Here is a 27,969-nt window from a genome sequence, read left to right as displayed (position 1 = left end):
ATTCACTGTGTTATTGGCAAAGCAGAGTTTTACGAGAAGGTCATTCATAAAATCGTACTTGGTAAGGACTTGTTATTTTTAAAGCCAATGGCCTAATAAAAGCATGCAGTAACTTAAAAATAATATCTACTATGTGGCATCATTAGGTCTTAGTTACCAGTGTTGATTGAACTCGATGAATTATTGTACAAGTAAAAGGGATCTTACCACCTCTGATTGTAGTTTTGAAGGAAGGGCACGATATGCCTCATTCCTGACTGCTACAAATCACATTTTAAGCCACTGTGTTTGTGTTTGAAATTACCTCTGAAAAAAGCAGCAATTACAAATACCCTTATTATTTTGCTCTCCCCCCCGCCCCCCACACAAAAAAGGTCATATTCTGGGTGCTTTTTCCTGTCCTTCTCCTCAGTAGGCAACAACGGGAAGAAGCCTGGGGAACCTTGGTTTTCTAGAGAGCTGTGACCAGGGCAGTCTGCTCCGGGAAGTCACAGTCAGTCTGCATGAACTGTATGTAACATGTCACAGCATGATTGAAAGTTCTAGTTTATAAAGTGAGGGCCGCTCAGCAGTAACTTTAACTGGGAGTCCACAGAAGAGTTCTTGACTTCTCTGTGGACATTCTTTCAGGAGTGAATCCTTTCCCAGTTTCAAGTATCCCTTTCTATCTCACTCTGCAATGAGTCAAGAAAGGAAAAAAACAGAAACACAAAATAAAGAGAACGCCCCATTTTTCTTGAGTGAGCACGAGCCCTACAGGGGCGCTGCTCCTCCCCCGGTGGAATCAGAAATGAAAAGGCCAGGCAGATGCACAGACTCCCAAGGTTCCTTTTCTTCTGGTGGGTGCTCCCAGTTTCTCTCTCAAGTCGACGCAGACTCTTGGGAGTTCAAGTGTACCGTGGCATCTCGCACTGCTCACAGCGGTTCAGTGCGGGGTGGTTCAGGAAGGTGCAGCTATCACAATTCCATGGGGCCCCCTCATAGTCTTCATCGCGGGGTTGGGTCCGGGGACTCTGTTTGGAGCCAGTTAGATGCTCTGAGGGAAGTTAGGATCAAGAGAGAAAAGAGATTGAATTTTTCCAAATATAATCCAAACTGAAAAAAACACACACAAAAAAAGAGTTTCTACTTGGCCTAAGGTGAAAGCCAATGAATGTCCACAGCTACTAGAACAGGAGGTTTATGATACAAATTGTACTTGGTTTAAGAAGATAAATTGAAGTCCAGGATAGACTACCTTCCTCATTCATTATCCAGAGATAGTGGTTATACTGTATTGTAGCCGAATGAACAGAAGGAGAAATATCAGGCAGCATGTGAAATTCAGCCCCCCCCCCACCCCCCCCCCCCCAAACTTCAGCCCCCCAGGACACGCCCCCTCATAGTAGTGGCTATACTGTATTCAATATCCGCTGGGAGACCTGCAGCTTCACAGTATGTATGTGTTAGTTAATTATTATGGTTCACAGTGACTGTGATGGTTCCTCACGGAGTTGCTCCCAGAATGGTTAAAAGAGAGAGACTCTAGTTTTTCATAAATGCTAAATTCATTCAGTGTGAAAGACTGTTTTTTATTCTCGTATTTTTTCCTTTTTGGCATTATAAGGTCCTTCAGATAGTTTTTTAAAAAATGTCTATATCTGGCAATGTAAAATGCTCGCAACCTTAGGTGGGTCCTCAGGATTTTTTTTTTTTAAAGATTTTATTTATTAGAGAATGAGAACATGAGCTGGGGTGGGGTGGGGGGAGGCAGAGAGGGATGAGCAGGGAGCCTGAGCTCCACAAGACCCCAGGACCATGGGATCATGACCTGAGCCAAAGGTTAACCGGCTGAGCCACCCAATAGCCCCAGTCCTCAGGATTTTCTTTAAAAATAATACTTGAAACTTAGGGTGCCTACGTGGCTCAGTTAAGTGTCTGCCTGTGGTCAGATCCAGAACCCAGGGTCCTGGGATCGAGCCCCACGTCGGGCTCCCTGCTCAGCAGGGAGGTCCGCTTCTCCCTCTTCCTCTCCCTCTGTCCCTGCTCATGTACGCTCTCTCTGTCAAATAAATAAAATCTTAAAAATACTTGAAACTTAGATCCTCATCTCTCTGGCCTTGAGCTCAAAAAAAGGCTCTTTGCTTTGGAAGTTAATTTGTAAATCCTGCTTTTTAAGAACAGTCCCTACTGAAAGTGGCAGCAGTGAGTAGGAGGCTAAAGATATCTGGGTGGAATTCCCCCTGGAATCCGGAGCATGGCCAGGAGGCTGGGAAAATCTACCTGTAAAACACTGGAAATCATCACTGTGGACGCAAATGAGATTAAGATCTAAGGTAGGCAGCCTACCTAAGCCGGTCACAGAAGAAACTAAGATGGAAGGCTTTAATCAATTACCATTTGGGGTTAAGTTTATCTTCCAGTGGAAATTAATGAACTCACTTGTGGTTAGCAATTCGTATTTCATGACAAATGGCTGGTGTGAAAAGAGACCTAAGTTTTAGACCTCAAACCTTACAACAGGCAATAAGGCGGCTCAGGTTGAAACAGGAGGGAGATGTTAGCTTTACAACAGAATAGACGACCACTGGGTTCATCAACCAATTCCTAGAACTATAAAAAGGAGAATGGGTTTGTTTCTCTGGCCTCCACTGGCGATCTGAGTGGCCATTATCACCCACCTTGTATCTTTTGGCTCATGACTCCAAAACACAGAGACTTGATAGTTTTCTTTTTTGTACAATATGGAAGAATAAAAAGCACATTTAACTGTTACAGCCTTCTGTTAGAGGAAAAATGTTCTCCACGCCACTTCCAGAAAAGGTCCTCTCTCATACAATACTCTGGTTTTCAGGGCATTTTGTTCTCCTAAAAGGTAAACACTTAAACCGTATTGCTGTTGGTTTTTAATAAACAGGCTCTGAAAACTCACTTTTATACTTTTCTAGAGCAGGCAACTTTTTACTTCATGAAGTGTAACTCCAAACCTAGCCTTAAATTTTATTTTCTAAACTCCATAAATACCTGCACAACCCATTTTAACGTAACTAATACAGGATACTTGGGGCTCCTCTTCATTGTCTAATACTGTACGCAAAGTAAAAATAATTTCCCCTCTATATTTCTGAGTTCTTGCCTGAGACCCACCCTATAATAAAAGACAAGAGAAGAAACCAAGTTCATTAACATGTGTACCTCACACACACACAGGGCAGAGACCTAGGAAAAATAACTCCCCAAAGGGGGCCAAGCTGCCACTTAACATACCATCTACAGCTAAAGACAAAAGAAAGATGCTGGAGGCAGGGCAGGGGAAGCCAGTTAGGGAAGATCTACCTAGATTTAAGTCAGTTCCCTTCTCCACTGATCCAATTCTCTTTGGATTTAGTCACAAGGCTCTCTGGGAGGGGCAGGGAAACACTTCTAGGTGGAGACTGCCTTTATCAATGTAGATGTTCCTTACTCAAGGGTAACTTGTACTCTGTTGTCAGGGCTGCTCCAGCCTTCACAGTCCGTCAGAGTAACCCTTCCTCGTGCCAAAGAGGTGTGTTTGGTGGGGGCACGTTTTCTCCTTCAGGACCGGGATGATTTAACTTGGAATCAAGTCACTCTGAAGTAACTTATCAGAAGTTTTCAAGGCACCTAATTTACAATTATTGTTGGTAAGACACTGCTCATTTCATCACAGGGAAGTACTGTTTAAATAGAAGCCTCCAGGGGCGCCTGAGTGGCTCAGTTGTTGGGCCTCTGCCTTCGGCTCAGGTCATGATCCCAGGGTCTTGGGATCGAGCCCCGCATCGGGCTCCCTGCTCTGTGGGAAGCCTGCTTCTCCCTCTCTCACTCCCCCTGCTTGTGTTCCCTCTCTCAAATAAATAAATAGAAGCCTCTAAAACCCAAAAGACATTTTAGATGTCCGTTTTCATTTGACTGACAGTTGTAAAATCTTGTCTTTTTATGGACTGTTTAACAAAATATTTCAGGCCTCATAGAAAAAAAAACCTTAAAATATGCATATTTATACACAAAGGAAAAGTGAAGTCAATATGTTTTTCCTTTAAGACTATTTTTAGGGGCGCCTGGCTGACTCAGAGGAGCATGCCACTCTTGATCTTGGGGTCATGAGTTAAAAGCCCCACGTTGGGTGTAGAGATTCCTAAAAAAAAAAAAAAAAAAAAGACTTAAACTATTTTTAAATGGGTTAATAGGCCAGATTTCCATAAGAATAATCATCCTCGAAAACATCATAAATCAACAGTTTCACCAATATTGTTTATATTATACAGTCATACTTACATAAACATAAACAGTCTTTTTAGAACCCTTATTTCAACTGAATCCCAGGGTAAAATTCAAGAAGCATTAGAAAATTGCAGTGAGAAGTTATAAAATCCCAAACTTTCAAGTTATTTCTTTAATTACTTGGCCTTGCTTTCTAGAAGCTATTATTAAGAGCAATCTGTCCAATATGGTGACTACTGGCCACTTGAAATGTGACCAGTGTGAACGGAGATGTGCTCTAAGTGTAAAATGTACACCAGATTTCAAAGATGTTGTATGAAATCAAGAATGTAAAATATCTCGCTAGTTTATATCGACTTCATATTGAAACGATAATACTTTGCAATATACTAGGTGAAATATTTTATGTATCTGCCTTGTATTATATTTCTATTGGACAGCACAGCCTTAGAAACTCGGCTAAGAGAATAATTTTCAAAAAGTAGTCTCTACACCCAACAAGGGGCTCGAACTCAAAATCCCAAGATCAAGAGTCGCATGCTCCACCAACTGAGCCAGCCAGTCGCTTGGAGAGAGTTATTTTTTTAAAGGGGGACCAAAAAAGGCAGCCTTTACTTGTGGTAACTCTACACGGGCGGACACGTGTCTTTGGACTTTGTGCACAAAATCTGGACACACAAGTACAAACCCTCAGCAGCTGCTGCCTGGGTGTCGTGGACGTCTGCCTGTACTTTGGAGGTCACGCTAATTCTTCGGGCTTTCCTCTCAATTGTGCAAGGGTCTGACGAATCTGCATGAAAAGAAGCAAAGCCAGGAGAAAAGGGATTAAAGCCATCCATGAGAAGAGTGGACAGGCTCCCAAGGATCTCCCATGGGACATGGACAGTTGCCTGTTTACCCTTTCTGTTGCTTCATGTTCCCTTTAGTTCTCCTGTGAGGGTAAGTGCCATTTTTAATATTGCTTTTACAACCTATACAGAACAGTACTCTTAGAACTTTTTCCATCCTCTACAATTACTTGGAATCAATGCCTAATTTCACCAGTTGCCCCCCTTCCTAGTGCAAATTCAGTGATGGTAATTAAATGTCAATGTAAGGGCAAACTGTGGAAGATGATACTCTAGCAACTGCCTTAGTAAGCAACAGTTATTAGAAAACCACAGGTTGAAAGTACATGATGTGTAAGGCTAGCCAAAGAATCCATTAAAATAAGAGAAAACTATAGTACATCATAATGAAAGAGTAGGAGTAGCAGTAACTGAAAAAATCAGAACTCAAAATAATATGGACTGCAGGTATCCCAATTTTTTGCTAGAATTTTGTTTCTATTAATTTATACATTATCAGTAAGTAGTCCTTTCTTTCTATTAAGACTTGGTATCATTTGCCCTTAAGAACAAAGAAAGATCTTGTATTTTCTGATCCGTTCTGAGCCCACATAAGCCATCCCCTAGGACAATCCACCTTTGGAAATCACTTCTCCAGAATTCTAAGCGTGGTGCCTCGGCACTTAAACACTCCGTTATCAGAGTAAACAAAAGCAGAGTAAATGGTCTCCTTAGGCTCCAAAGAGTAAATTCTATTTCTTAAATTTGTAAAGCACTTCTTTAGTGTCACATACTTACTCTCACAGACTCTTAACAACAGCCCTGTAAAATACACAAACTATTAAGTATTTGGACTGATGGCCTTTCTGGTGCACAGACTAGATCTGAACAAGGTCAGGTGGCCAAAACTACCCAGACACATGCTCCAGTAGTGGGACACCAAGGTCAATGCTCTCACCAATGATAGCTTGGGGAGGACTTGCTGAGTCCGCCGAGGAGCTTACATGCACACTGCACTGCTTCAATACAAAGTTCAGTTCAAAAGGTTTCCAGGTCTCCCTCTTTTTCCTTCTGTTTCTTTTTCTTACTCTCTCCTTTTTATCACCATACTTCAGACAAACATCCTTATTCCACTTGGATTTACCATATATGTCTGTAATAACTCCAAGGCATTTATTCTAACCAATAAATCAATTCTACCAGTTATTTATACTTGATCTTAAATTAAGTGATACTGCAAGAAAACCTACATTAAGCTACTTTTTAGAAGAAGCCAATGTAGTTAAAAAATCTGCAAATGCTTAGAAAACAAATTTGACTTCATAGAGAAAATCAAATAGCTTTTAGAAATGTAATGAAAAGCCTTCTTGAGGAATTGTAGCATTAAGTTCTATTCATAAATTTTAAGAGGTGAAAGGTTTAAAAAGTATAAGGGTTACATAATAATACCATTTTATACTCTCACCAACAGTATATATAATGAAAGCTCAAGTGGATTTCTATAGTAGAGATTCATTTATAGTGAAGATGTTAGTTCTCTAGTCTACTCAAAACTGTAGAGGTAGACGATAAGCTGCCTGGGGGAGGAGTCCTGTCTTTGTAGCATCAAGCGTCTATCTACATAATCCATCTACATACTGAGCATTTGCTACATAATTTAAAAGTTGATTGTAACTGTAATTTAATTACAGCTAACTCCAAGGGACTATCCAATTATCAGCTTTAGCAAAATTTGTGTGAATTCAAAGTGCCATAGAACAGAGCTTTTTTTGTATGAAAGTACTTGTAGAGAGCCCGCTGAAGCTTGATATTACAGCATCCTAATAATGCAAGCCCTGCACCTTTCCTAGCTGAGCCAAACACCAGCTCCCCACCTCAAATACATGGTGTTGGTCTCAAAGACAGCAGGCAGAGTGACCGTCTGCCACACCAATATCACCACTGCTAGAACACGGAGTGTATGGGCTCCTGGCAGCTGATCTATCCCATTACCTCAAGAAAGTGTCCTTTTATTTTCTTCTGAGTTCTCAAGGTAAAACTTACACAATGAAATACACAAACCACATGTGTTGCCATTTGAGGAGTTTTGACAAATGCATATACAGCTGTTAATAACCCAAATCCCGATCAAGACATTCTCATTAGCCCATAAAATCCTCCCATGCCTTTTCCCAGTTAATCCCCGACCTGTAGAGCTGTTATCCCAGAGATAACAGCTGTTCTGTTTTTTTGGCATAAATATATAGCTTATGAGATGGATATAAACAATCATACAGTATGCATTCTTTTGTGTTTTATTTCTTGCAGCATTATGTCCTTGAGGTTGGTCCATGTGATGTTTAACAGTAGTTGATTTGTACTGCTCAGTAGTATTCCATGATTTGAATATATCAGTTTCTTTATCCATTCATCTGTTGATGGCCTCTTGGTATGTTCCCAAGTTTTTGGTTATTTTGAGTAAAAATGCTATGAATCTTCTAATACAAATCATTTTGTGGACATAGGCTTTAAATTCTTTTGGATAAGTCTTCAGAAGGCGAACTGATAAGCTACCGGGCAGGTGAATGAATGTTCGGTTTCATAAGAAATGGTCACCCCATCTTAAACTTTTACCAGAAATGTGTAAGAATTCTGTTTGTTCTACATCCTCCTTAATGTTTCATACCATCATTATTCAGGAATCTCAGGATTTTAATTTGCATTTTCTTAATGTCTATTCAAGTAGAGCACTTTCATGTACTTACTGGCCATTTATATATATTTTTTTGTCAAGTGTCAACTCAAATGTTTTGACCTTTTAAAAATTGGACTGTCCTTTTATTACTGTGTTATAAAAGGTCTTTATATATTCTAGATACCAGGTTGGTTGGTTTTTGTTTTTTTGTTTTTGTTTTTTACCAGATATGTTTTCAAGTATTTTCTCCCAGCTGCCTGGCTTGCCTTTTCACTTTCTTAATAGTGTCTCTTGATGAGTAGAAGTGTTGAATTTTAATGAAGGCTCAAGTACCAACTGCTGTGGGTCCGAAAAATTCTAAGCTAAACTCAAGTTGCAAGGATATTTTATGTTTCGCTCTGGAAGCTCTATAATTTAGCTCGACACTTAAGTGTGTGTGACTTTTGTGTATAGGAGGTAAGAATCAAAACTGGTAATTTTTCCATATGGTTATCTAGTTCTTCCAGCACTGATTGCTCCAGCGACTTTCCCTTCTCCATTGGTTGCTTTGCTCAAGAATCTGGCAGTGTTAAGTGAGGGTCTAGATCTGGGCTATTTATAAAGCTACAATCATTTCTCTATCTACTTTTTATCCCTATGCCAATAACACACCGTGATGACTGTAGCTTTATAGTAAGTCCTAAGGTTAGTTAGGGCTAAGACTTCCAACTTCATTCTTTTTACAGATGATTTTGGATAATAAGTTTCCCAATTTTTATTTAATTGTAAACATGGTGTATTACTCTCATTCCTTTTGGCAATGTTTTGTAGTTCTCAGCCTATACTGCTGGTTAGATTTATTCATAAGTGTAATGTGTCTTTTGATGGTTTTGTAATTCTTTTTAATTTCGTTAAGGTGTTTGCTTAGTATATAGAAATATGGTTCTTGTATACTGACCTTTCATCCCAAGACCTTGTTAAATTCACTAATTAGTTCTAACAGTTTGTTTTTTTTTTTTTACCTTAGGTTGTCTTTGCAAATAACCATGTTAATTGGAATGGCTGCTGACTTAAGTCAGATGCTTTCCCTGCATCTAGTAAAATGATAATGAGCTTTTTTTCTCCTTTGATAGTACATTCCTAAGCTAAAACAAACTTGGTCATGATATATTATCCTATTTATTGTGAATATTAAGGATTTTTTTGCTTTAAGTGCAGGAGGGTTATTGATCTGTAATTCTGTTTTCTTTTTTTTGGCGGGGGTGAGTAGGTAATCCTTTATCAGGTTTTGAAATCAGGGCTCTGCTGACTCCATAAGACCCCCCCCCCCAAAAAAAAAAAGGTGGGGGGAAGCTTTCCTTCTTCTCCTGTTTCCTCAAAGAATTTGTGTAAGATTGGTAGGATCTCTTCCTTCAATGTGTTACAGTATTCACCAACCAGTGCAATCATCTGGATTTGGAGTTTTCTTTGTGGGAAAATTTTTAAGATAATGGATTCAATTTCTTTAATAGATATACAGCTATTATTAGGTCCTATATCACCTCGTTTTCAGGTTGAGTAGATGCGTCCATTTCACATAAAGTGCCGAGTTTCCTGCCATAAAGATGTTCATCACATTTTATTTTAATGGGTAACCCATCTTTTGTTTCTGATTTCGATAATTTGTGTTACGTTTTACTTATCTTTACATGTCCTTGACTTTGTTGTTCTTTCCTAGCTTAAGGTGGAATTTTAGGTCACTGATTATTAATCCTCAGGTCTTGTGTATTTACAAATTTCTTTGTAACCACTGCATAAATTCTGTGTAAGTAAAGAATCTGACCTTGCCTAAAGGTGGGTCTAGCTTTAATCCCTAGCTCCTGGGAGATAAACACTAAAATCTTGAAATTTCCCAAGTGATCAGAGGGTCTTTGTTATTTACAGTGGGCCCTTTGGACCATACCTGAGAGTTTATGCTAATGAGATGGCTCATGGTGGACACACTGTCTGCTCATCAACTGGGTCCTCTAGGCTCAGGTTAACAACTTTTCAACATACTCCCTTAAATAGAGTGATTCTTCTATAACAGCCCTTGAATCAATTATCTGTTGGATTAGTAATAGGTAGTGCTTCTTTAGTAGACACCCAGGCAACATCAAGTTTAAAGACTCATGTATTATTAATCCAAATGGTTACAGTGATCAGTGATACATAACTCTGACTTTCAGCTTGAAACGGCCAAATCTAATACTTGGAAGTCATCCACTAAGATACTTATGTGTATTACTCTTAGGAATCATACTATTTTAAAGGCAGATCAGATGAAACACCTATGGTGGTAGTAGTATCGCACTGCAACCTATAAAGCAAGTACTTAAAATACATAGAAAACTGTTCAACTAAAATTTAGGTGACAGAATTTATATATTACCTAGGGAGTAGTAACTCTGACAACATTTTAACATGTTTCACCCTTAAGTTGCTTAAAGCAAAATGGATTAAGACCTGAAATGCATACTTCAGCTCAGTCTTGAGAACTATATAAAAGAACATGAGCCTTGAGTAAGAATGGGACAGAAAATATTTATCTAAATTCAATGACTCAAATTTAATCCAAATTAGTTTTTTAAGACACTGAAATGCCAATTAAACAGTGCTAACCTAAAAATAGAACAAAGCCAAAAGTGATGCCTCCAAATCTTGGTTACAGAGGATTTATTTTTGTCTTTTATGAAAAAACACCTAGTCCCTATCTAATTATTATTATGTTCACCTGTTGGGCACACAAGGCTGCTTTTGCGACCTGCCAATTTAACATTCTAACTTAAGACCTTTCAAGTTCTCATTATTTTGTAAGAATTATCTTTTAGGATTATAGTTATTACAGAGGTAAGTAAATTTATGTTAGCTATATAATATATTCTTTAAGTTCTTTTTAAAAAATTAAATTGTATATCCCACTTAATTACCTTTGACCATAATTCCATGAGTTACTAATTTTAGTGCTTTTCAAAGTTTGGTTAACTTTTTTTATGCTGAACAAGTTAATATCTCTAGTGGAAATTTCTTCAGCTGAAGAGGTGAACTCTCAAAGAATTCTGGTATTTATTTCTATGATGTTTATGGCATTTCCCTACTCACCTTTTTTAGATGGCTTGGGTGGTACAACTGGGCCAGGTTCTATGTTGTCATAAAAATTATTCATGGCTTTTGGATCAAAGTTTCCTATAAAGAAAATAAAATCACCATGCATTTAAGGCTCTTTCTCCTATTTGACTTTTTTGTTAAAGAATATACAGAAATATCTAAAAAGGGAAACTGCTTTCCAGGGTTTCAAAACTCCTATCACCTTCCCACTGAAAATGTTCTTCTTGATCACTGTGAGAAAAGACGCAAGCAAACTACCACATCAGTGTTGGCCTATAAACTATCACTTGAAGGAATATTTTTCTAACTGCAAAGCTAGTCTCTTTCAGCAGGATTATGTACGTGGCACACTTACAGAGGTAAATGAGGAAGAGAAATTAAAGGATGGCTGAACTATTTCATGTCATTCATAATTTACCTTAAAAAGTTATCCATTCTAAATTCAACAGTGGAAGAAGTCAAACATACAAAGATGAATCCAGTTATAACAGCAGCAGCTCACAGATTCCTATCTTCAAGAACTGGAGAATACTGAATGTTGTCTACAGATTTAACAAAGATGGTAAGGTGCCAATTTCAGAATGATAAATGATCCCTAAGAATTTTGTCTTGCCACAAAATTTTCAACTCTCTTACAAAGTTCACTCCTTGGCCTTGTGTCGATTTCAGTCCCAATTCCTGCCATGACTCCTCCAAGGTGGGTTCTGAGACAGTGGCAGCCTGAGGTCCTACCTTCACTTCAATCACTGTAATCAGCTTGTTCTGCACAACTCCAATTAAGCATTGTAACTACGCATGCTATCAGGTACTAATAGTTCAAATATATTAGATGTCTTGATTTCTAGACATTACTTCTCCCCCCACAAAGTTTTCCTCACCGAAACCAACAATAAACCTGCTTTTCAGCAAACCAAATAATGATCTGCATCTAAGATCCATTCTCTCACTTCAAAGTTTGCATTGGAATTCAGTATACAATTTTTCCAGAGTGTGGAAGAGTAGAATTCAGTATAAAATGGACATATTTGGACCCCTTATGAAAGGAGATTTAGAAATACTTAAGCACCAAAAAGAGCTCTTTGTTGCCCAATGGAGACCAAAAACACAGCTCTTTGCTTATAAAACTTTAATAGTGGTTTCCCTTGCAGGTCCTATTACAGATGCTTTTATCCATTTGGAAGATAATGAAAGCCACAGTGCTATAAGGTGTTGCATATGTATTTCTTCAATTACTTAAGTTACAGCTGATGTTTTAATTTCTAGATCTCCTAAGGCTTACTATCAATACCCTAACCAAATGTTTGTGTGTTTTGCTTTAAAAAACACCCAAGCAAAAACTGATGCAGTCTTCCAATACACTAACAATAATCTGTATCACCCCTCCATGATGCAGAGCTCCACTGCTTCAAGCTATGAGTCTCTACAGGGATCACCTTCTGACCTGGCCAGTCTGCTCAACTTTCACATTCAGATTGGTGGGCATCTTTTAGGTTCCCCTGCTTCTACTGTGAAAGTTACCTCATTGCCATTTTTAGTCAAGATTTATTATATACTCTCAGAGTAGATGCTCTCTTAGCTGCCATAATTGAAAACAGTAAGTGGTGGTAATGGAAGAGGCTGATTGATTACTAGTCAACTTCAATGTTGGACCAAGACTTTTTTTTTTAAACATGTGTCCACTGAAGTTCTATACTGTCTTTCTTACATAAACTACACCTGTGATGAGCTACAGGGGGAGTGGGCAAACTTTTTTTTCTGCCCCAAACCTTTTCTTATGTAAAAGTCCAGAAAATCAACAATTTTATGCTTTGTGAACCTGTAATAGTCTGTTGCAAGCTCTCGAGGGTGCTGGTGAAGCACAAAAGCAGCCCCAGACAACATGTGAACAAATGGGCATGACTATATTCGACTAAAACTACAAAAGGAGCCAGCAGGCTAGTTCCCTGAATCCTAAGTTCTACAATTTTGTTTTATTTTGAGTAAGAGAACAGAATCCTCTTAGATTTTTGTGATTTCTCCCCTTAACCCTTTCCAGTTTTCACCCGTATCTAATTCACAGACCACGCCCCCCCCAACCGCACCTTCTTGTTTTTTTAAGTAATTTGCCTTTGGTTTTTTTTTTTATAGGAAGAACAGCTCCTCCATAAACATTACAGAAATAGAGTAACTGGCATATACAGGTTAGGGAACAGGTACAACTCACTCACTGAGCGGACAAATCAATTGCTAAGAGCAACAGTACTTGAACATGCCAGTACGTGGCCAGCAGCTGTGGACAGGGTCAGAGTATTTTACAGGGGAAATGAAGAACAGCTCTAACCTGGTGAGCTGGGTAAATGAAAGTTAAGAGAGCTTCTACTGTAGTACAATTCTATAAGAACGTTAAAAACAAAACAAACCCCATTCTCCAGAAAGTCTGAGATATACTTGGATGTTTTCATATGATATATAAAAAATGGCATATAGAATTTATTTTAAAAGTGATAAATCTGATACATGATTCCCTATTTTTATAGATACTTTTGATGATTATCACAGCATCAATCTAGGAAGTTTTATAAATGCAGAGTAACAACATAGAGCAGTCTAAATGACAAATTTAATGATGGAATTGCCAAAGTAAAACTATTTTTGATCCCCCAAATCTATGACCATGGGGTGGAGGGATCTCTTGAATAGGATCATAATGGATAAAAACTATCTCTTAAATCTGTAAAACCAAAAATGATTGCTATTTAAGCAGCTTAAAACCCCACACTATTACTTATGGTTTACCAAATAATCAAGTCTATACCTCTAGATTGAAGGAGGTCAACTTCTTTCAGTGTACAGTCAACATTTATCTGGAGTTGTCTGTTCATGCTTCTCAATCTTGTCATTTCCTCAGGCTAGTAAGAAAGGACCCAAAATAGCAATTGTGGGAAAGTCATTATCAAGCCCAACATTTAAGAACTGCTATTCATGTTAATAGTTCTGATTGGTTATTACCAACAATATGGCCTTAGTCTATAAGAGGGCATGTATAAGAAGTCCTAAACGTTTAAAGGAACAGTCAGGTTAAATGGGGACATATCAGTATGGCCACATAAACACAAAATCTGCATAAAACGTGGCAAGCTACAGTACTAGACTATGTCTTATCATACAAAATATCATTTTAATCACAGAGCACTAAAAATATTTTACTTCTATGTTTTCATGGTAAGGGAATCTATGAGAATCAATCTGTAAAACAAGCAATGTCCATGATTTTAGTGTTGTCCAGGCTTGAAAAAAATAACAATACTAAGTGTCAGGCACTGTGTTTACCAGAGGTCTCATTCTTTCCTCAAAACATCTTTCAAGGCAAGTAGTAGTAATATCGCTAATTTATACATGAAGAAGCTGATGCACCCAGAGTGCATGTAATTTTCCCAAGGTTATAAAACATAGTGATTGGTAGAACCAGGATTTAGATCAAAGGAAGCAATCTATTACAGGAAAATTTCACAAACAAATGGATCCCATTCTTCCTCCAACTTTGTTTCCTTCTTCCTTGATTTCAAGCCCAGTCTACCCATCCTTAGGCCTTTTAGAGGCATACATGAGACACTGAAATGTACAGTAATGCCCTATTCTTCAAAGTTTTTTGGAAGCCTTTACATCCCCTGACCTTCTAGATTTCTTTACTATATATACATACATACATATACATACACAGTAACAAAATTAAGAGTTTGAATTCCAGAGGCATGGATACTGAAGCTTTCAGCACAGCCCAGATATTAACTCAGTTACTGATGTGCGTTCAACTATACGAAGTAAAAGATAAATATCTGCTATGACAGAATAAAATCCTCTTCTGTTAAAAACCTGTATTTTTGGGACGCCTGGGTGGCTCAGTCGGTTAAGCGGCTGCCTTCGGCTCAGGTCATGATCCCGGGGTCCTGGGATCGAGTCCCCCATCGGGCTCCTTGCTCGGCGGGGAGCCTGCTTCTCCCTCTGCCTGCCTCTCCCCCTGCTTGTGTTCTCTCTCTCTGACAAATAAAATCTTTAAAAATAAAAAAAAAAGCCTGTATTTTTCTACAAAGGAGCAAAAAGGTTCTTAATTCACAATAATGCAAGCTCTTATGCTTTTAGGACATGTTATCAGAATAATTGGGACTGCCCCTTACATTAGCAAGTATGAAACATTTAAAATAAGGGATGATGAATGTATGGTGATTACCATAACATAAGTGACAGAATACAGTAAGAACTACAGTCCCTCAGAATGGTCATTCAGAAATATTTATTAGGGATTGCTTTCCTTTTTTCCTATCTGATATGGGACATTACCATGTAAAATGCTTATACCTTGTCTACCAGGCAATAGTAAAAGGGTTTAAAATATACCTGAGCATTTATACTAAAAATAAAGCACTTGTCCAGGGGTTTCAAAGATACTGTCTTCGTAGGAATATGTAAAAGAACCCATTCTCCGTAGAATCACAACAGGAAAATTACGTACCTAAAGGAGTTGATTCTTCCTATTTTTGGGGGGGGGGGGGGGGGGGGGGGGGTTTAGTCACAATGGTCCTAAATAGTGAAGCTCTAGAACTAAGTATGCAAGGACTGTAATACACTTTATAGTCTAGAAGCTACAGCACATTTGCTTATAACAAGAGATCTAGTCAACAAAATCATTTCCAAAGACAGGAGAACCACTGGAATTTACTAAAAGAATAGTTTATCTGTAAGATTCATATGTCCTTTTTCATAGTTTCTGACTAAAGCAATGTAAAAAAAAAAAAATTCTGAAAAGTCCGTACCATTTGCCAAAAAGTACACTGTCTTTTCAGGGAAGAGGCGTTTCAAGATCAGCTGTGTGTAATTTAGAGCTGTTTGTAAAAGATCTGACATTTCAAAGTGAAAAATTCTAAGCTTTTTCAAAAGGTGGCAAAACTACCTTAAGTCAACTGAGCACTTTAAGAAGTTGTATCACAGAGACCCAGTCGAAGACCACTGTTGTTCAGTGGCTTGGCCCTAATTATGCATCTGAGACTAACAAACGTGGGTTATTCCAAAAACCCACTTAGAACAAGACAAATGACAGGAAAAACAGGCATCTCTCAGCTTAATCCAATCTTATTTATTTTTCAAGGTTTAACTTAAATGTCCCCCTCTGCCATGAAACTGTCTCATCTTTGAACCCTACTGGCAAAAAGCTAACATTTCTATCTCAAAACCCTGAAAGTACTTAATATCCTTACCATTTAACTGGCCAACACTTCTGATTTAATGTCAATTTACATGAACTTTTCTCTCTCTCACAAATACATGCAGGTTCACAGACACACATCTATCCTTTCACATACAGATCTCTTTATGTGACGACCTCTTCGACAGCACTTAACACAGGGCTTTGGGAACAGCAGATTATGGCCATCTTGCACTTCTGCCCTCCTTAGATTATTTCACTGGTGCTCTAAGCTTCTACAGCTGGTAACAAATGTGCATTTCAGTCTCATGAGGCACACACGTTTTTTTAATACACTGCTTGATAAAAAATGTGAAAACTTGAAGGTAGAAATATGTGCTTAATAGCAAAAAACAGTCCATTCTCTATCATGTAATCCTACATGCGAGTGGGACAAAGATAAAGACAGCCATTTTACTGAGCACCTAACTCCATGCCAGGCACTTTACATATATTTTTATCTTGACAATATTAAAATATACTTATTAGAATTCCCATTATAGATAGGGAAAATCAAATGCAGATAAGTTAGATACAGCCAGTGATTGCCAGAACTATTCTGCCTCCAGAGCCTATGTGGGCACTTTTTTTTTTTTAAGATTTATATTAGAGACAGCAAGTGGGAGAGCTTGGGGGAGAGGGACAGAGGGAGAGGAAGAGCAAGAATCTTCAGCAGACTCCTCGCTGAGCATGGAGTCCGATGTGCGGCTCGATCCCATGACCCTGAGATCATGACATGAGCAGAAATGAAGAGTCGGCTGCTTAACTGACTGAGCTACCCAGGCACCCCTTATGTGGGCATTCTTTACAACTATGTCATGGCACCTCGAATGAGCCTCTATCAACAAAAGGGAATTCTGACAAAATGCTTTACTTCTGGATTAATTTCCTACATAATATACCTTATGTTATGCATACACCTAAGGCTAAATCTAAATTTTGCAAAAACAGTTCGTGGGGGTGTGGGTGTGTATCTCAAGCAGGTTTTTCCAGTGTTGTCCAACCAACATTAGTAAGAATACTTACTATTTATTGGGGACTGCATAAATTATGTATATTATCTTATTTAATCCCATGCGATAGGTACTCACAGATAGTATAGGTAAGAAAACAAGCAGAGAAAGTTACTTCTCCAAGGATATATGAGTGACAGGTAAGTAGCAGGAGGATTTAAATTCACATCTCAATAGAGGCACTGTCTGAACCTCCACGCAGAACTGTCCGTCTCTCAGCCATGCATTGCTAATAGTCCTTCATTTTACTCTAGGCCTGGCAGCAGAAACACAAGGGAATCAAACAAATTTCTTCTCTCTCAAAATTGTCACCCATATGGGCTACCAATTTCTGAAGCTGGGTGATGGCTACACAGGGGGTTCACTCCACTCTTCCGCTTTTCTTAAGTAACTCATCAATAAAAGTGCTCATCTAAAATCTGGATTTTTTTTGAAGCACTAACCTATGTTACCTTTGACAGTTCTCTACTTTCTAACACAACAAAAAAAAATCAGTAGGGCTCATTTTAGCAGGAATTACCACACAGCAAGAGGTTACTAAACAAAACTTACTTGGTTAAGTTAGGGTAAATGACTTTTATGCTAAGAAAATCTGTTTATGCTCCGTAAGTACCTAAAAGATTCTAAAGTGCCCAACCACCAGGGTAGATTCCTATGTGGGTTATGTTCTTCAATACCTCCCCCAATCAGAGAATTCAATTAAGATTTCAAGTGAAGAAAACAATGAGAAACTTACTACCTTTCAGTTAAAGATAGCTTTGTAATTTTCTAAGTGTTTTAAGTAAAACCCTCCCTTCTTACTTCTAATACTGACTATATTTAGGAATTTCGTCAACATTAGAAAAAATTTCATTAGGTTACTAAATATGCCTGTTTATCAATAATTTCCTTCTGAAAAATTCCACTGGTTCCCCATTACCAGCAGAATGACGTTCAAACACCTCACCCTCAAGGTCTAAACCCCAATCGGCAGATGCACACTAACCTGTTAAGACATCAGAAATCTCAGCTTAAGTGTAAGACCTGTATTTGCTGCCTCCTGAAAGTCTGTCCCTGTCTTAACTTCACATCTTATCTCCATGTTCTTTTCCCTCCTTTTCTCTTTTCTTTCCCCCTTTCCTCTATGCCTATACAGCAACACTATGCTGTTTAGAGCAGTGGGTCCTCACCCTTTTCCCCTTCACTCTATTAACCTTACGAAAATCAGATGAAAACTGTAGACATGCGTCCATACTGCACATAATTTCAGAAGTTCACAGACTGCCTTTGAAGCCATGACCCTCCATTAAAAACTTATATACGAAGGCGGAGCTGCAGACATGCTGTCTGCAAGAGGCCTGACATACATGCTCACCTCTCCAAACCTGTAAATGCGGAGAAATTACCCTCCGTTGAGAGAGGTCAGGAAAATAAGGAATGGCTCCAGAGACAAAGTAAAGGGTAAGGTGAAGCCCTGAAGAATACACAGGACTTACCCACGAAGAGCTTCAGGAGGGCATTCCAGCAGAAGAAATGCATTGAGTACATACACAGACTAGTTGATGTACGAGTTCTCTCATTACCCGTGAGCATCACCAGCACTTACCACACTGAATTCTAATTATCTGTCCATGGGTCTATTTCTCTCGCTAGCAGGTATGCACTAAGCACCCAGCGCAGGACCACATTCATAAACTCAACAAGGACTGCTGCACCAATAAATGTCAAAAGGTGAAGCGATAGGTCGGATCACAGAAAGCTTGTATTGTCACAAGATTTTAGGAGACTGGTTTCAAAACGTTCTGAATAGCTTAACATTTTTTAGAACTCAAATAGTACTTAATATGTTAAGAATATATTATCCAAATCTTTTCATTAGGGCAGTTTCGATTAGGACCGCTGTCAATACTGTTACCTTCGTTCCTACAATTATTTATACTTAACAAAATTGCTCTGCCTTAAAATGCTCTACAGGGCACACTTGCCCAGATTCATACTGATACTGTTCTAACTCCTCTGAATCAACGTACTTAAGAAAATAACTTTTAAATCTTTGGAATTTTTAAGCGTATTATATGCTTAAAAGAAAAAATGAACACACGAGAAAAAAATATAAAATGCTTGGGCAGGGTACACTTTTCTATTTTGACAGAAAGCAATTCACAGTAAATGAGATGCCATACCTTCGTTATAACTGTCAGTTATTTGACAATACTGATGAACCTATGGAATTCATACATGTGAGAAGACATAAAAGCATTGAATTATTGTGATGAGAACAACCGAAGGTGAAAGTCTCTCATCCATTGTGGAAAAAACAAAAAGGCCCTGCCAGGAACAGAACCTAAAAGAAAAACACATGCCCTGGACAGCCATCCTCCCCAGCTTCCTGTCCATGCAGGCCAACAGAGGACTTACCGTGGGGACCGCAGTGGTGCAGCTGACCCTTCTGAGCCGTCTCTGCATCAGGTCATGCTCCATACTGTTAACTTCAGCCTTCAACCGCTCTAGCTCCTCTTTCTCAAGTTTCAACTGCTTTGCTAACCTCTCCATCCTTGCTCGCTGATGTAACAGCAAAGCTATAGTGTTACAGATAGAGTCATTGCAGAGGGTAACATTGAACAAGTGACTGGGAAATTTCTATATGCACTGCTAATGCATAAAATACTCAAAAGAAACCCTGTCCTCCATTTTGAGTTGGCATTTACTCTTGTGTCTTGCTAATGCTATTTTGCTTTAATCTGGCTCTTGTAACTGCTGCCAAAATGACATCATCTGTACGTCCCTCTTGCTCTGTTGACCTTCGTTTCCCTATGATTGTCTTTTTAACTGTACCTGTGTGGGTTTTAAACAGGTTTAATACCAGGCATGTCGAACTACAGTCATAATTACTACTCTTATATAATGAAAGAATATTAAATTCTCAGATACCTTGAAATCTAAATAGACTTTTACAAAATTCTGTCCTCCTTTTAGTTAGGTCCACTATTAACTAATCCTACATTAGTCTTCATCACCAATCCCACTTATAAATATGTATCACTTATAAATATTACACCCTCCAGGCCAATCTCATTAGAAAAGATTCTAATTCCTTAACCTTGATAAACTTTAGCCCATCCACTATGAATCTCCTTTTCCCACTCTGTGGTTTGTTTTTTGACAGTATCAATTTCACTTGTCTATGCTTTTGTCCCAATGAATGTTATTCCTAAAAACAGCCTTCTTAGGTCACTATTATCATGCCTATATTTTCATATTTTAAAACAGAGCCTGTAGAGAACTCTGAAGCACTGACCGTATTTTTTTCTAACCCTATTCTTGGCAGCGATGCTATTGCCCAATATTTAATAAACACTAGCCATTTAATTAAAACTAAACAGCTAATATAAATTTATTTTGAAAAAGCCACCTCACCACGAAGATGAAATTTCATAAAAGGGCTCAAATTACCTTGCGTATAGGCATAGTCATCTGATCCAGAACTAGAACTCCTCTGGTATTTATGGCTTCCCTTTTCTCCCCCAGAGCCTGGTACCACTGAAATGGGCTGAATAGGTTCTGGCGCAGCAGAACGTTCTTCTTGGTCCACTAAATTTAAAAGATTTTCAGTCGTTGCTCGACCTACAGTAATTTTAAAAACTGTTGTTGGGTTTGGTATCACTCGAGGAGATGGTGATGGAGCACATGAAGGTCCGGTTGGCTGTGTATATGTAATGTACACAGGATTAACACTAAATGGAGGTTTTGGTTGACTGGATATTCCTCTCGAAGGAGAACTTGAAGGTGGTGTGGTGGCTGTGTACAGTGAGTGCTGATTCCGTGGAGACGGCTGATTACTGATAGGTGAAGGGCTCCTGTTCATTGCTGTCCCAGGTCTTTGAGAGGGTTCAACTGTAATTTCTATCTTCTTCATGGATCCTTTGGGTAAGCTAGATGTTGTGTATGGGAGATAAGATACTGAATGGCTTCCCTGTTTCTGATAGCCAGGAGGTCCTTGTTGATATGGATGGGGTGGAGTAGTTGAAGGACTAGGTGGCATAAAGACGTGGGAACTTGGGTGGCCCAGCTGGGAAGGTTGCACTTGATGCTGTGGAGAGCTGAAGGGTGAAGGACACTGAGAAGGAGGTGGTGAATGGTAAGCAGGTTGAGGAATCTGCTGCTGTTTGGGAGAATACTGAGAAGGTTGATAGTTCTGTTGATGTGCATAAACAGGTAAAGGACGCTGGCTATAATGAGGCACTGGGCCCTGTGGTGAGGACTGCCATGGTGTAGTCTGAGGAGTTTGTCTTCCTGATGAACTCTGAGATGTCTGTCTAATATAAATAGAACCGGGAGACCCATAGAGATTGCTTGGAATTTGTGGAAGAATTTGTAAAGCTCTTGGTACAGTCTGTCCAGAAGGGAGGTTCTGGGATACTGTAACAGTAATCGGATTTGTACTATACCGAGGTATGTGCATGTATGAAGGAGGTGGCGGCGGCGGCGGCGAAGGCCCTTGCATAGCAGACGGATTCATTCCTGTTGGCATGGAAGATGGTTGCTGAGGTGGCTGTGAAGGAGGAGTGGCTGCACTTCTATTCTGTTCATTCATAAAAAATGGATTGTAGTTTGGAGTAGCAGCCACAACAGCTGGAGCGGAGTGTGGTTCCTGAACTAAACATATCAGCTGCTTACTCGCTGCATGCTGTGGATCAATATGTCCATCACTTGAGCTATGTACCAGTGTTCGACCCCCATTAAGTTGTGTTCCATCTCCTGCGTGGTAGCTACTAGGAGAATGGATACCCAGATTAATATGCAAAAGGCGATTTCTATTCATCCTGTTGTCATCTGGACTATGGTATTCCATATATAAGTATTTGCTACTCTCCTGGGAAAGGGCTCGACAACAGGCTTCAAGATTGTTGTTGTTCTAGGGGAGAAAAATGGTAAAATTAACACTGACAAAATGAACAAATCCTAATAGAAGTCAAGCTTTGCAGGTTATACAAAGACAACTATCATAAAATAAGTAGAGAGCAGCATTTTAAGCACGAACAGCTTCATAGTCACCTACCCTGACAAGGAGATCCCAAACAATTCATATTGTTTCACAGACATTTAGTTCCTATGACTGGTACTCCCGCTACTGCTACACAAATGGAAAGCACCCACTAATGAACAGTGTGACTCAACTCCAAGTCTTCTGAGTCCAAATCCAGGACTCATTTTAGGTCTGATGCATCTCCACAAATTAACATGTTGGGCCAATCTTGGATTCACCACAATGCTCTAACATATAAGTTAAAGCAATATTCATCATTAATATTTAATCTGAAAAACGTGGGGGCGCCTGGGTGGCTCAGTCGGTTAACCATCTGCCTTCAGCTCAGGTCATGATCCCAGGGTCCTGGGATCGAGGCCCGCGTCGGGCTCCCCGCTCGGCAGGAGGCCTGCTTCTCCCTCTCCCACTCCCCCTGCTTGTGTTCCTGCGCTCGCTCTCTCTCTCTGTCAAATACATAAATAAAATCTTTAAAATAAATACATGAATAAACAAACAAACTGAAAAACATGAAAATAACCATGCTTTAGTTTTCAAAAGGCACTGAAACCACAAAAGGAGAAAAATTATAATAGAATTCCTAGAGTCAAAACAATAAAAATTCTAAAGCAGCCTTTTCTTTTAACCAAATTTATCCCTATATAATTTCAACTATCATTAGGAGAGATTAAGCTAAACAAAGAAATCAGTAAAAACAAGCACACTTTTTGAACTATGGTTCCACAACTTGCCCAAAGTTAAGGCTATGTAACAGAAAACCAGGTCTCGACTGCCTTAATGAAATTCATTCACACTCCCACAGTCTCAACATTTTTTACCCACTGAAAAGTAGCTTGGTGAACTTTCAAATCATTGTAGGATTTGAATTTTTTGAGTCACTACACATACACTCAAAGATGGTAATACCAAAGTGACATTTTAGATACTCCAACAATAATCAACGAATGAAGGAGGTTCCTCTTTTTTTAATATGAAAATTATAAGGTAGTTTTCCATTAAAATACAAAATTCTGAACTATTTTATTAGCCTAAAGCACTATTATCCATTGCCCTTGGAATAAAATTTCTCAATTTCTGTGACTTTCTCTGTAGTTCATAAATACACAAATAAGCACATACATACCTACTACTGCATACTGATTTTAGTAAAAAGCACATTTTATATAAAAATAAAAGGAAACACTTTTACTTCTGCTGGGAAGCAAATAAGGTTAAACCTAAAACAGAACGTACAATGCTGTAATTTTAGAGCTGGAAGAACTTTTAGGGTTCATCTATTCCAACTCAACTAACTAATATACAGATGAGGAAAGAGATGCCCAAAGAGTTACATGGCTTGAGAACTAGCACTGAACTAGTTAACAGGAGAGCCAGTTCTAGATTCTCCATCTCCTACTCCCACTGCTGTTTCGACTATAACACAGTAATTTCAACGGAGAGGATGTTAAGCCAAAAGTAAATTACTATACTAAAGCTTTAAGAAGTAAACAAAGAGGGCGCCTGGGTGGCTCAGTTGGTTGAGCGACTGCCTTCGGCTCAGGTCAGGATCCTGGAGTCCCAGGATCGAGTCCCACATCAGGTTCCCTGCTCGGCAGGGAGTCTGCTTCTCCCTCTGACCCTCCCCCCTCTCATGCTCTCTCTCTCTCTCTCAAATAAATAAATAAATAAATAATCTTAAAAAAAAAAAGTAAACAAAGATTCAGTTAAGGAAACCTTTGCAAAATGAATTCTCAGAAATTTAAAGAATTGGCTTCATCAAAACTCCATACATAACCTGTATCTGTTTCCTTACATAAAACTTTGATACTAAAATTCTGAGCCATAGAGAAAAGTAATTGCTGAAATTTAAGAAGAAAATTATTAAAACTCAAAGTTTGGCCTTTTTAAAAGTCCTGCTTAAAAATCACTGTGATCAAGGAAGAGAAGCTAGGTATTAAGCAAATTTGGATCCAAAGGATTTAAACTGACTGCCAACTAGCAAATGTCACTGACAGATATCTGAAAGAAAAGAATATGTATGAAAAGTGAAAATAAGGTATCTCTGCAATTGGACTAAAAGGAGAACAAAAATTAGCCAGTTTTATATGAAATCTAAAGCACTCGTGGATACTTCACTATTTGACATTTGTATCAACGCTGCTGAAATTTCATGTTTTCTACAGTGAATTAGGGAGCCTGAACAGTATCCTCACACGAGGACCCAAATTCACAATGATACAAAGTTGGTTTGTCAGCCTATTCAAATGCATGTCTATAGTAACAAAGTAAGTAAATTTTCACATGAAGAAAAAATTTAAAACAGCAATACAAAGTATTTAAGTATTATTTTTACGAAATCATTTTTAAAAGAATACCACCAAAATAGATTCAAATGTTATCTTTAACCTGCAGAATGCCTTCAAAAGAAAAAAAATGGATACAAAATTTACCAAATAGTAAATATAAATAAAGAAATCAAAATTACTTAGTTGGATAAAGAGGTCAGAATTCTTTTCTCTTTCTTTTTTTCTTTTTTTTAAGTAGACTCCACGTCCAATGTGGGCCTTGAACTCACGACCCTGAGATCAAGAGTTGGATGTTCTACTGACTGAGCCAGCCAGGTACCCCAAGAGGTGAGAATTAAACAAACAAAAACCATATATAAACTCTTGAAAAGATCAAGGCAAAAAAAAAAAATCATACTCCTAAAAAGTGACCCTAAATTGAGAGATGATAGCTCCAGAGAGAGAGGCTTTAAGACTGTATATTAAATGTAAACTGCTGAGTCTTTAAATGCAAACAGAAAAACTTTTCAAAAAAAAAAAAAAGGGCGCCTTGGTGGCTCAGATGGTTAAGCATCTGCCTTCGGCTCAGGTCATGATCTCAGGGTCCTGGGATCGAGTCCCGCATCGGGCTCCCTGCTCCTTGGGAGCCTGCTTCTCCCTCAGCCTTTCTCTCTCGCTCTGTCTCTCATGAATTTTAAAAAAAAAAAAAAAAAAAGAAAAACTTTTCAGAGCCACTCTGTGGTAGTAAGTCTCCATACCAATAAACTCTATTAATCCCAAAGGAACAAAGAAGAGAAAGACTTGGGTCAATGTAAATTAGCAACAAATGTTCATTAAGCTCAATTTAAAGTTCATTCCTTCAGTTTAGTGTGATAAAGACACTAAGCCATGAAAAAATACAGGTGATAAAGGGATAAATTAAATTTGAAAAAAACAAAGTCAGAGATGGGGGATAGGTGGTAAGGAAGGTGACTGCTAGAAAATGGTTTTAGCTAAAAGCCTCACTCATGCTTGGTTTTACTCCAGTGGGAAGCACCTTTGCTCTACTAGAGACCAAAATGTGACTGAAGTAAAGAACGGAAATTCAGACTGGGAATGTGTGTTGGAAAAAACAAAAAGCAAGCTATAATACAAAAACCGTAAGCCTGAAGGTCTAGACCTAGCAGAAGGGCTAGGAAGCACCTCTTTTACCACAATTGTTCTGTTCTATTTGTAATTAACCTCCACTGTATATAGGCTTAGGTGATAACCTGAGCTGCTTACACTGCAGTAAGGTAGAATTTGAACTGACTGTAGTGTGAGGAAGTCCAGTGGGCAAGACAAAGGTGCTGTACCCAAAAGTGAACCAAAGAGGGAAATGCTGTAACCCAAAACACACTGAGATCCTGTGGAGGATGATGCAAAATTCAATAAGGGAAGCATTAGGCCGGTTTCTCTCTTGTCCCTTGAATGGGAAAACACATTATTACCCAATATTAAAGATACATTTCACTACAAGACAACCAAACCAAAGGAATATGATTAAACTTAGAGAAAGTGGCCTTATACTTAAAATTACCTATTGGTAAGCATTTATCAACCAGAAAAACAGTAAGAAAGGGACTGGACTCTCTATAGACTTTAAAAAATAGGCTTGGGGTGCCTGGGTGGCTCAGTCATTAAGCATCTGCCTTTGGCTCAGGTCATGATCCCAGGGTCCTGGGATCAAGCCCTGCATTGGGCTCCCTGCTCAGCGGGAAGCCTGCTTCTCCCTCTGCCATTCCCCCTGCTTGTGTTCCCTCTCTTGCTGTCTCTCTCTCTGTCAAATAAATAAAAAAAATATTAAAAAAAAATAAAAATAAAAAATAGCCTCGAAAGTATATAGCCTAAAAAGTTATAATGATAAATCTGAGATTCAAAATTCAAATCCAAGGATTTGGGGACTGATCAAACAACTCTAAAAATGTAAAAAGTGAAATATGAACATAATCAGTTTTTGTTTTGCTGCATGCCTTTTTCCACCCCCCAAAATCAGTGGTTCTCAATGGGGTAGAGGTTTTGCCTCCCATAAGATATTTAGCAATGTGTGGAGACATTTTTGGTTGTCACAACTGCAAGAGTGCTATTGGCATCTAGTGGTAGAGACCAGGAATGCTGCTAAACAGCCTACAATGTACAAGGCAGGGCCCCACAACAAAGATTACCCAGCCCAAAATGTCAATAGCACCACGGTTGTGAAATCCTGCTCTAAATATCTCCTACTGCCCTCCACATAGACAAGAAAACTTAAGGAGAACTGTAGCTTAATATCACTATCATTGCTGGGTAATCTACCTGTAACATGCACTGAGATACAACACCCTCTGGAATCTCCGGGAAACGTTGTCGGAGGTCATGGAGAACCTGCATATCAAGCTGTGGAGTGCTCTGCGCCATGCCAGAACAAATGGTGGTCAAGTATCTGTTGGGAAATTGATGCTAACCGGCCTTCCAATAGTAATGATCTTCCAACACCGCATTCATTTTCTATTAAAAGAAATCAAAATTAATCACTGTGTTTGCACACCTAAAACTCATGTAACATTGTGTGTCAACAATACTTCAATAAGGTACGGTTGAATTTACTTACATATTTCACTTTATTCAAATAGAAATGATCACTATGTTAAAATGGAGAGTTGTAAAATTGACAGATTCAACTTAGCCAGAGTTTTCTGATATAATATAGCCAATCACTGGTTTAGAAACAAAAAAAAGCCAAAAAACATCTGAAAACCTGTTTCATTTTAATGCTTAAAAAAATAAAGCAGCAGCTAGATTAAAACTACAGAGTATTACTATTTGGCAACCATATTTTGCTAGCCTTGAGAAATGCTACTTATGTATAATCACTCATATTTTCCCAAGGTCTATCACATCACTCCCCTAAAGCACAGTAATCATTTTGATGTCCGAAATAATAAGAAAACAAGGAAGGACGTGATGATAACACCAGAAAGCATTACCTGTCCTGTCTTACATCCTACTTGTACTCTGAGGCTGAAAGATTTGAAGTATGAGTAAAGGAAACCCAAAGTCTAAAGGAAATAACTTAGCAAACAAAAACGGAAACTTAGAATCCTTTGTTTTTAACCATGATGCTTTGCTGGAGGTGAGGTGGGAGGGGATGGGCTAAATGAGAAATGGGAATTAAGGATGGCACTTGTGATGAGCACCGGATGTTGTATATAAGTGATGGATAACTAAATTCTACTCCTGAAACCAATACTACACTACATGTTAACTAACTTGAATTTAAATAAAATCTTGGAAGACAAAGAAATTTATTAATTAAAAAGATCATGCTGCTGGCCCATCATTAGCCAGACCTAAATAGCTAGGCTTTCACTTATTTCTGATGCCACTGACAGAGGTGCTAAGATGGCAGGATTTAAGGGTACAGTTTGAGTGGAGAAAATTAACATCCAATCTCACCGGCACTACTCAAGTTGAGCACCCACATACAGATAAGGCAACTAGTGAAATAATGAATTCATAAATTCACTGGCAGCATCAAGGGTCAATGAACTGATACATGTTTTAACACAGCTGACTTTTGAATGGCATAAGGGTTATGGACACCAACCCCAGTGCAGTCGAAAATCCATA

General features: G+C 38.7%; 1 protein-coding gene across 1 annotated transcript; it reads right to left on the bottom strand.

Annotated features, from left to right (window-relative positions):
* Window positions 1–644: 644 nt before the first annotated feature.
* On the bottom strand, window positions 645–26,759 carry TAB3 (TGF-beta activated kinase 1 (MAP3K7) binding protein 3). The gene is made up of 7 exons (XM_021705860.1): window positions 26,656–26,759; window positions 20,488–21,949; window positions 19,453–19,613; window positions 13,619–13,712; window positions 10,819–10,902; window positions 4,907–5,008; window positions 645–1,036 (listed from the first exon to the last, which is right to left on the bottom strand). The coding sequence occupies exons 1-7, from the start codon at window positions 26,755–26,757 to the stop codon at window positions 888–890; spliced, it is 2,154 nt and encodes a 717-aa protein (XP_021561535.1). The 5' UTR covers window positions 26,758–26,759; the 3' UTR covers window positions 645–887.
* Between the last annotated feature and the right edge of the window lie 1,210 nt (window positions 26,760–27,969).

The sequence above is a fragment of the Neomonachus schauinslandi genome, chromosome X (assembly GCF_002201575.2).
Source record: "Neomonachus schauinslandi chromosome X, ASM220157v2, whole genome shotgun sequence".
Lineage (NCBI taxonomy): Eukaryota > Metazoa > Chordata > Mammalia > Carnivora > Phocidae > Neomonachus > Neomonachus schauinslandi.
The sequence above is the reverse complement of the archived record's forward strand: the minus strand, read 5'-3'. Positions and strand labels throughout refer to the sequence as shown.

Coding starts and splice junctions, on each gene's coding strand:
- TAB3 (XM_021705860.1), bottom strand. CDS start 26,757: ATGGCGCAGAGCACTCCACAGCTTGATATGCAGGTTCTCCATGACCTC. Junction 13,713..19,452: donor GCACCACTGCGGTCCCCACG/GTAAGTCCTCTG, acceptor CTTTCTTACTAG/CCTGAGGAAATGACAAGATT. Junction 1,037..4,906: donor CCAGGCAGCAGCTGCTGAGG/GTTTGTACTTGT, acceptor AACTTCCCTCAG/AGCATCTAACTGGCTCCAAA.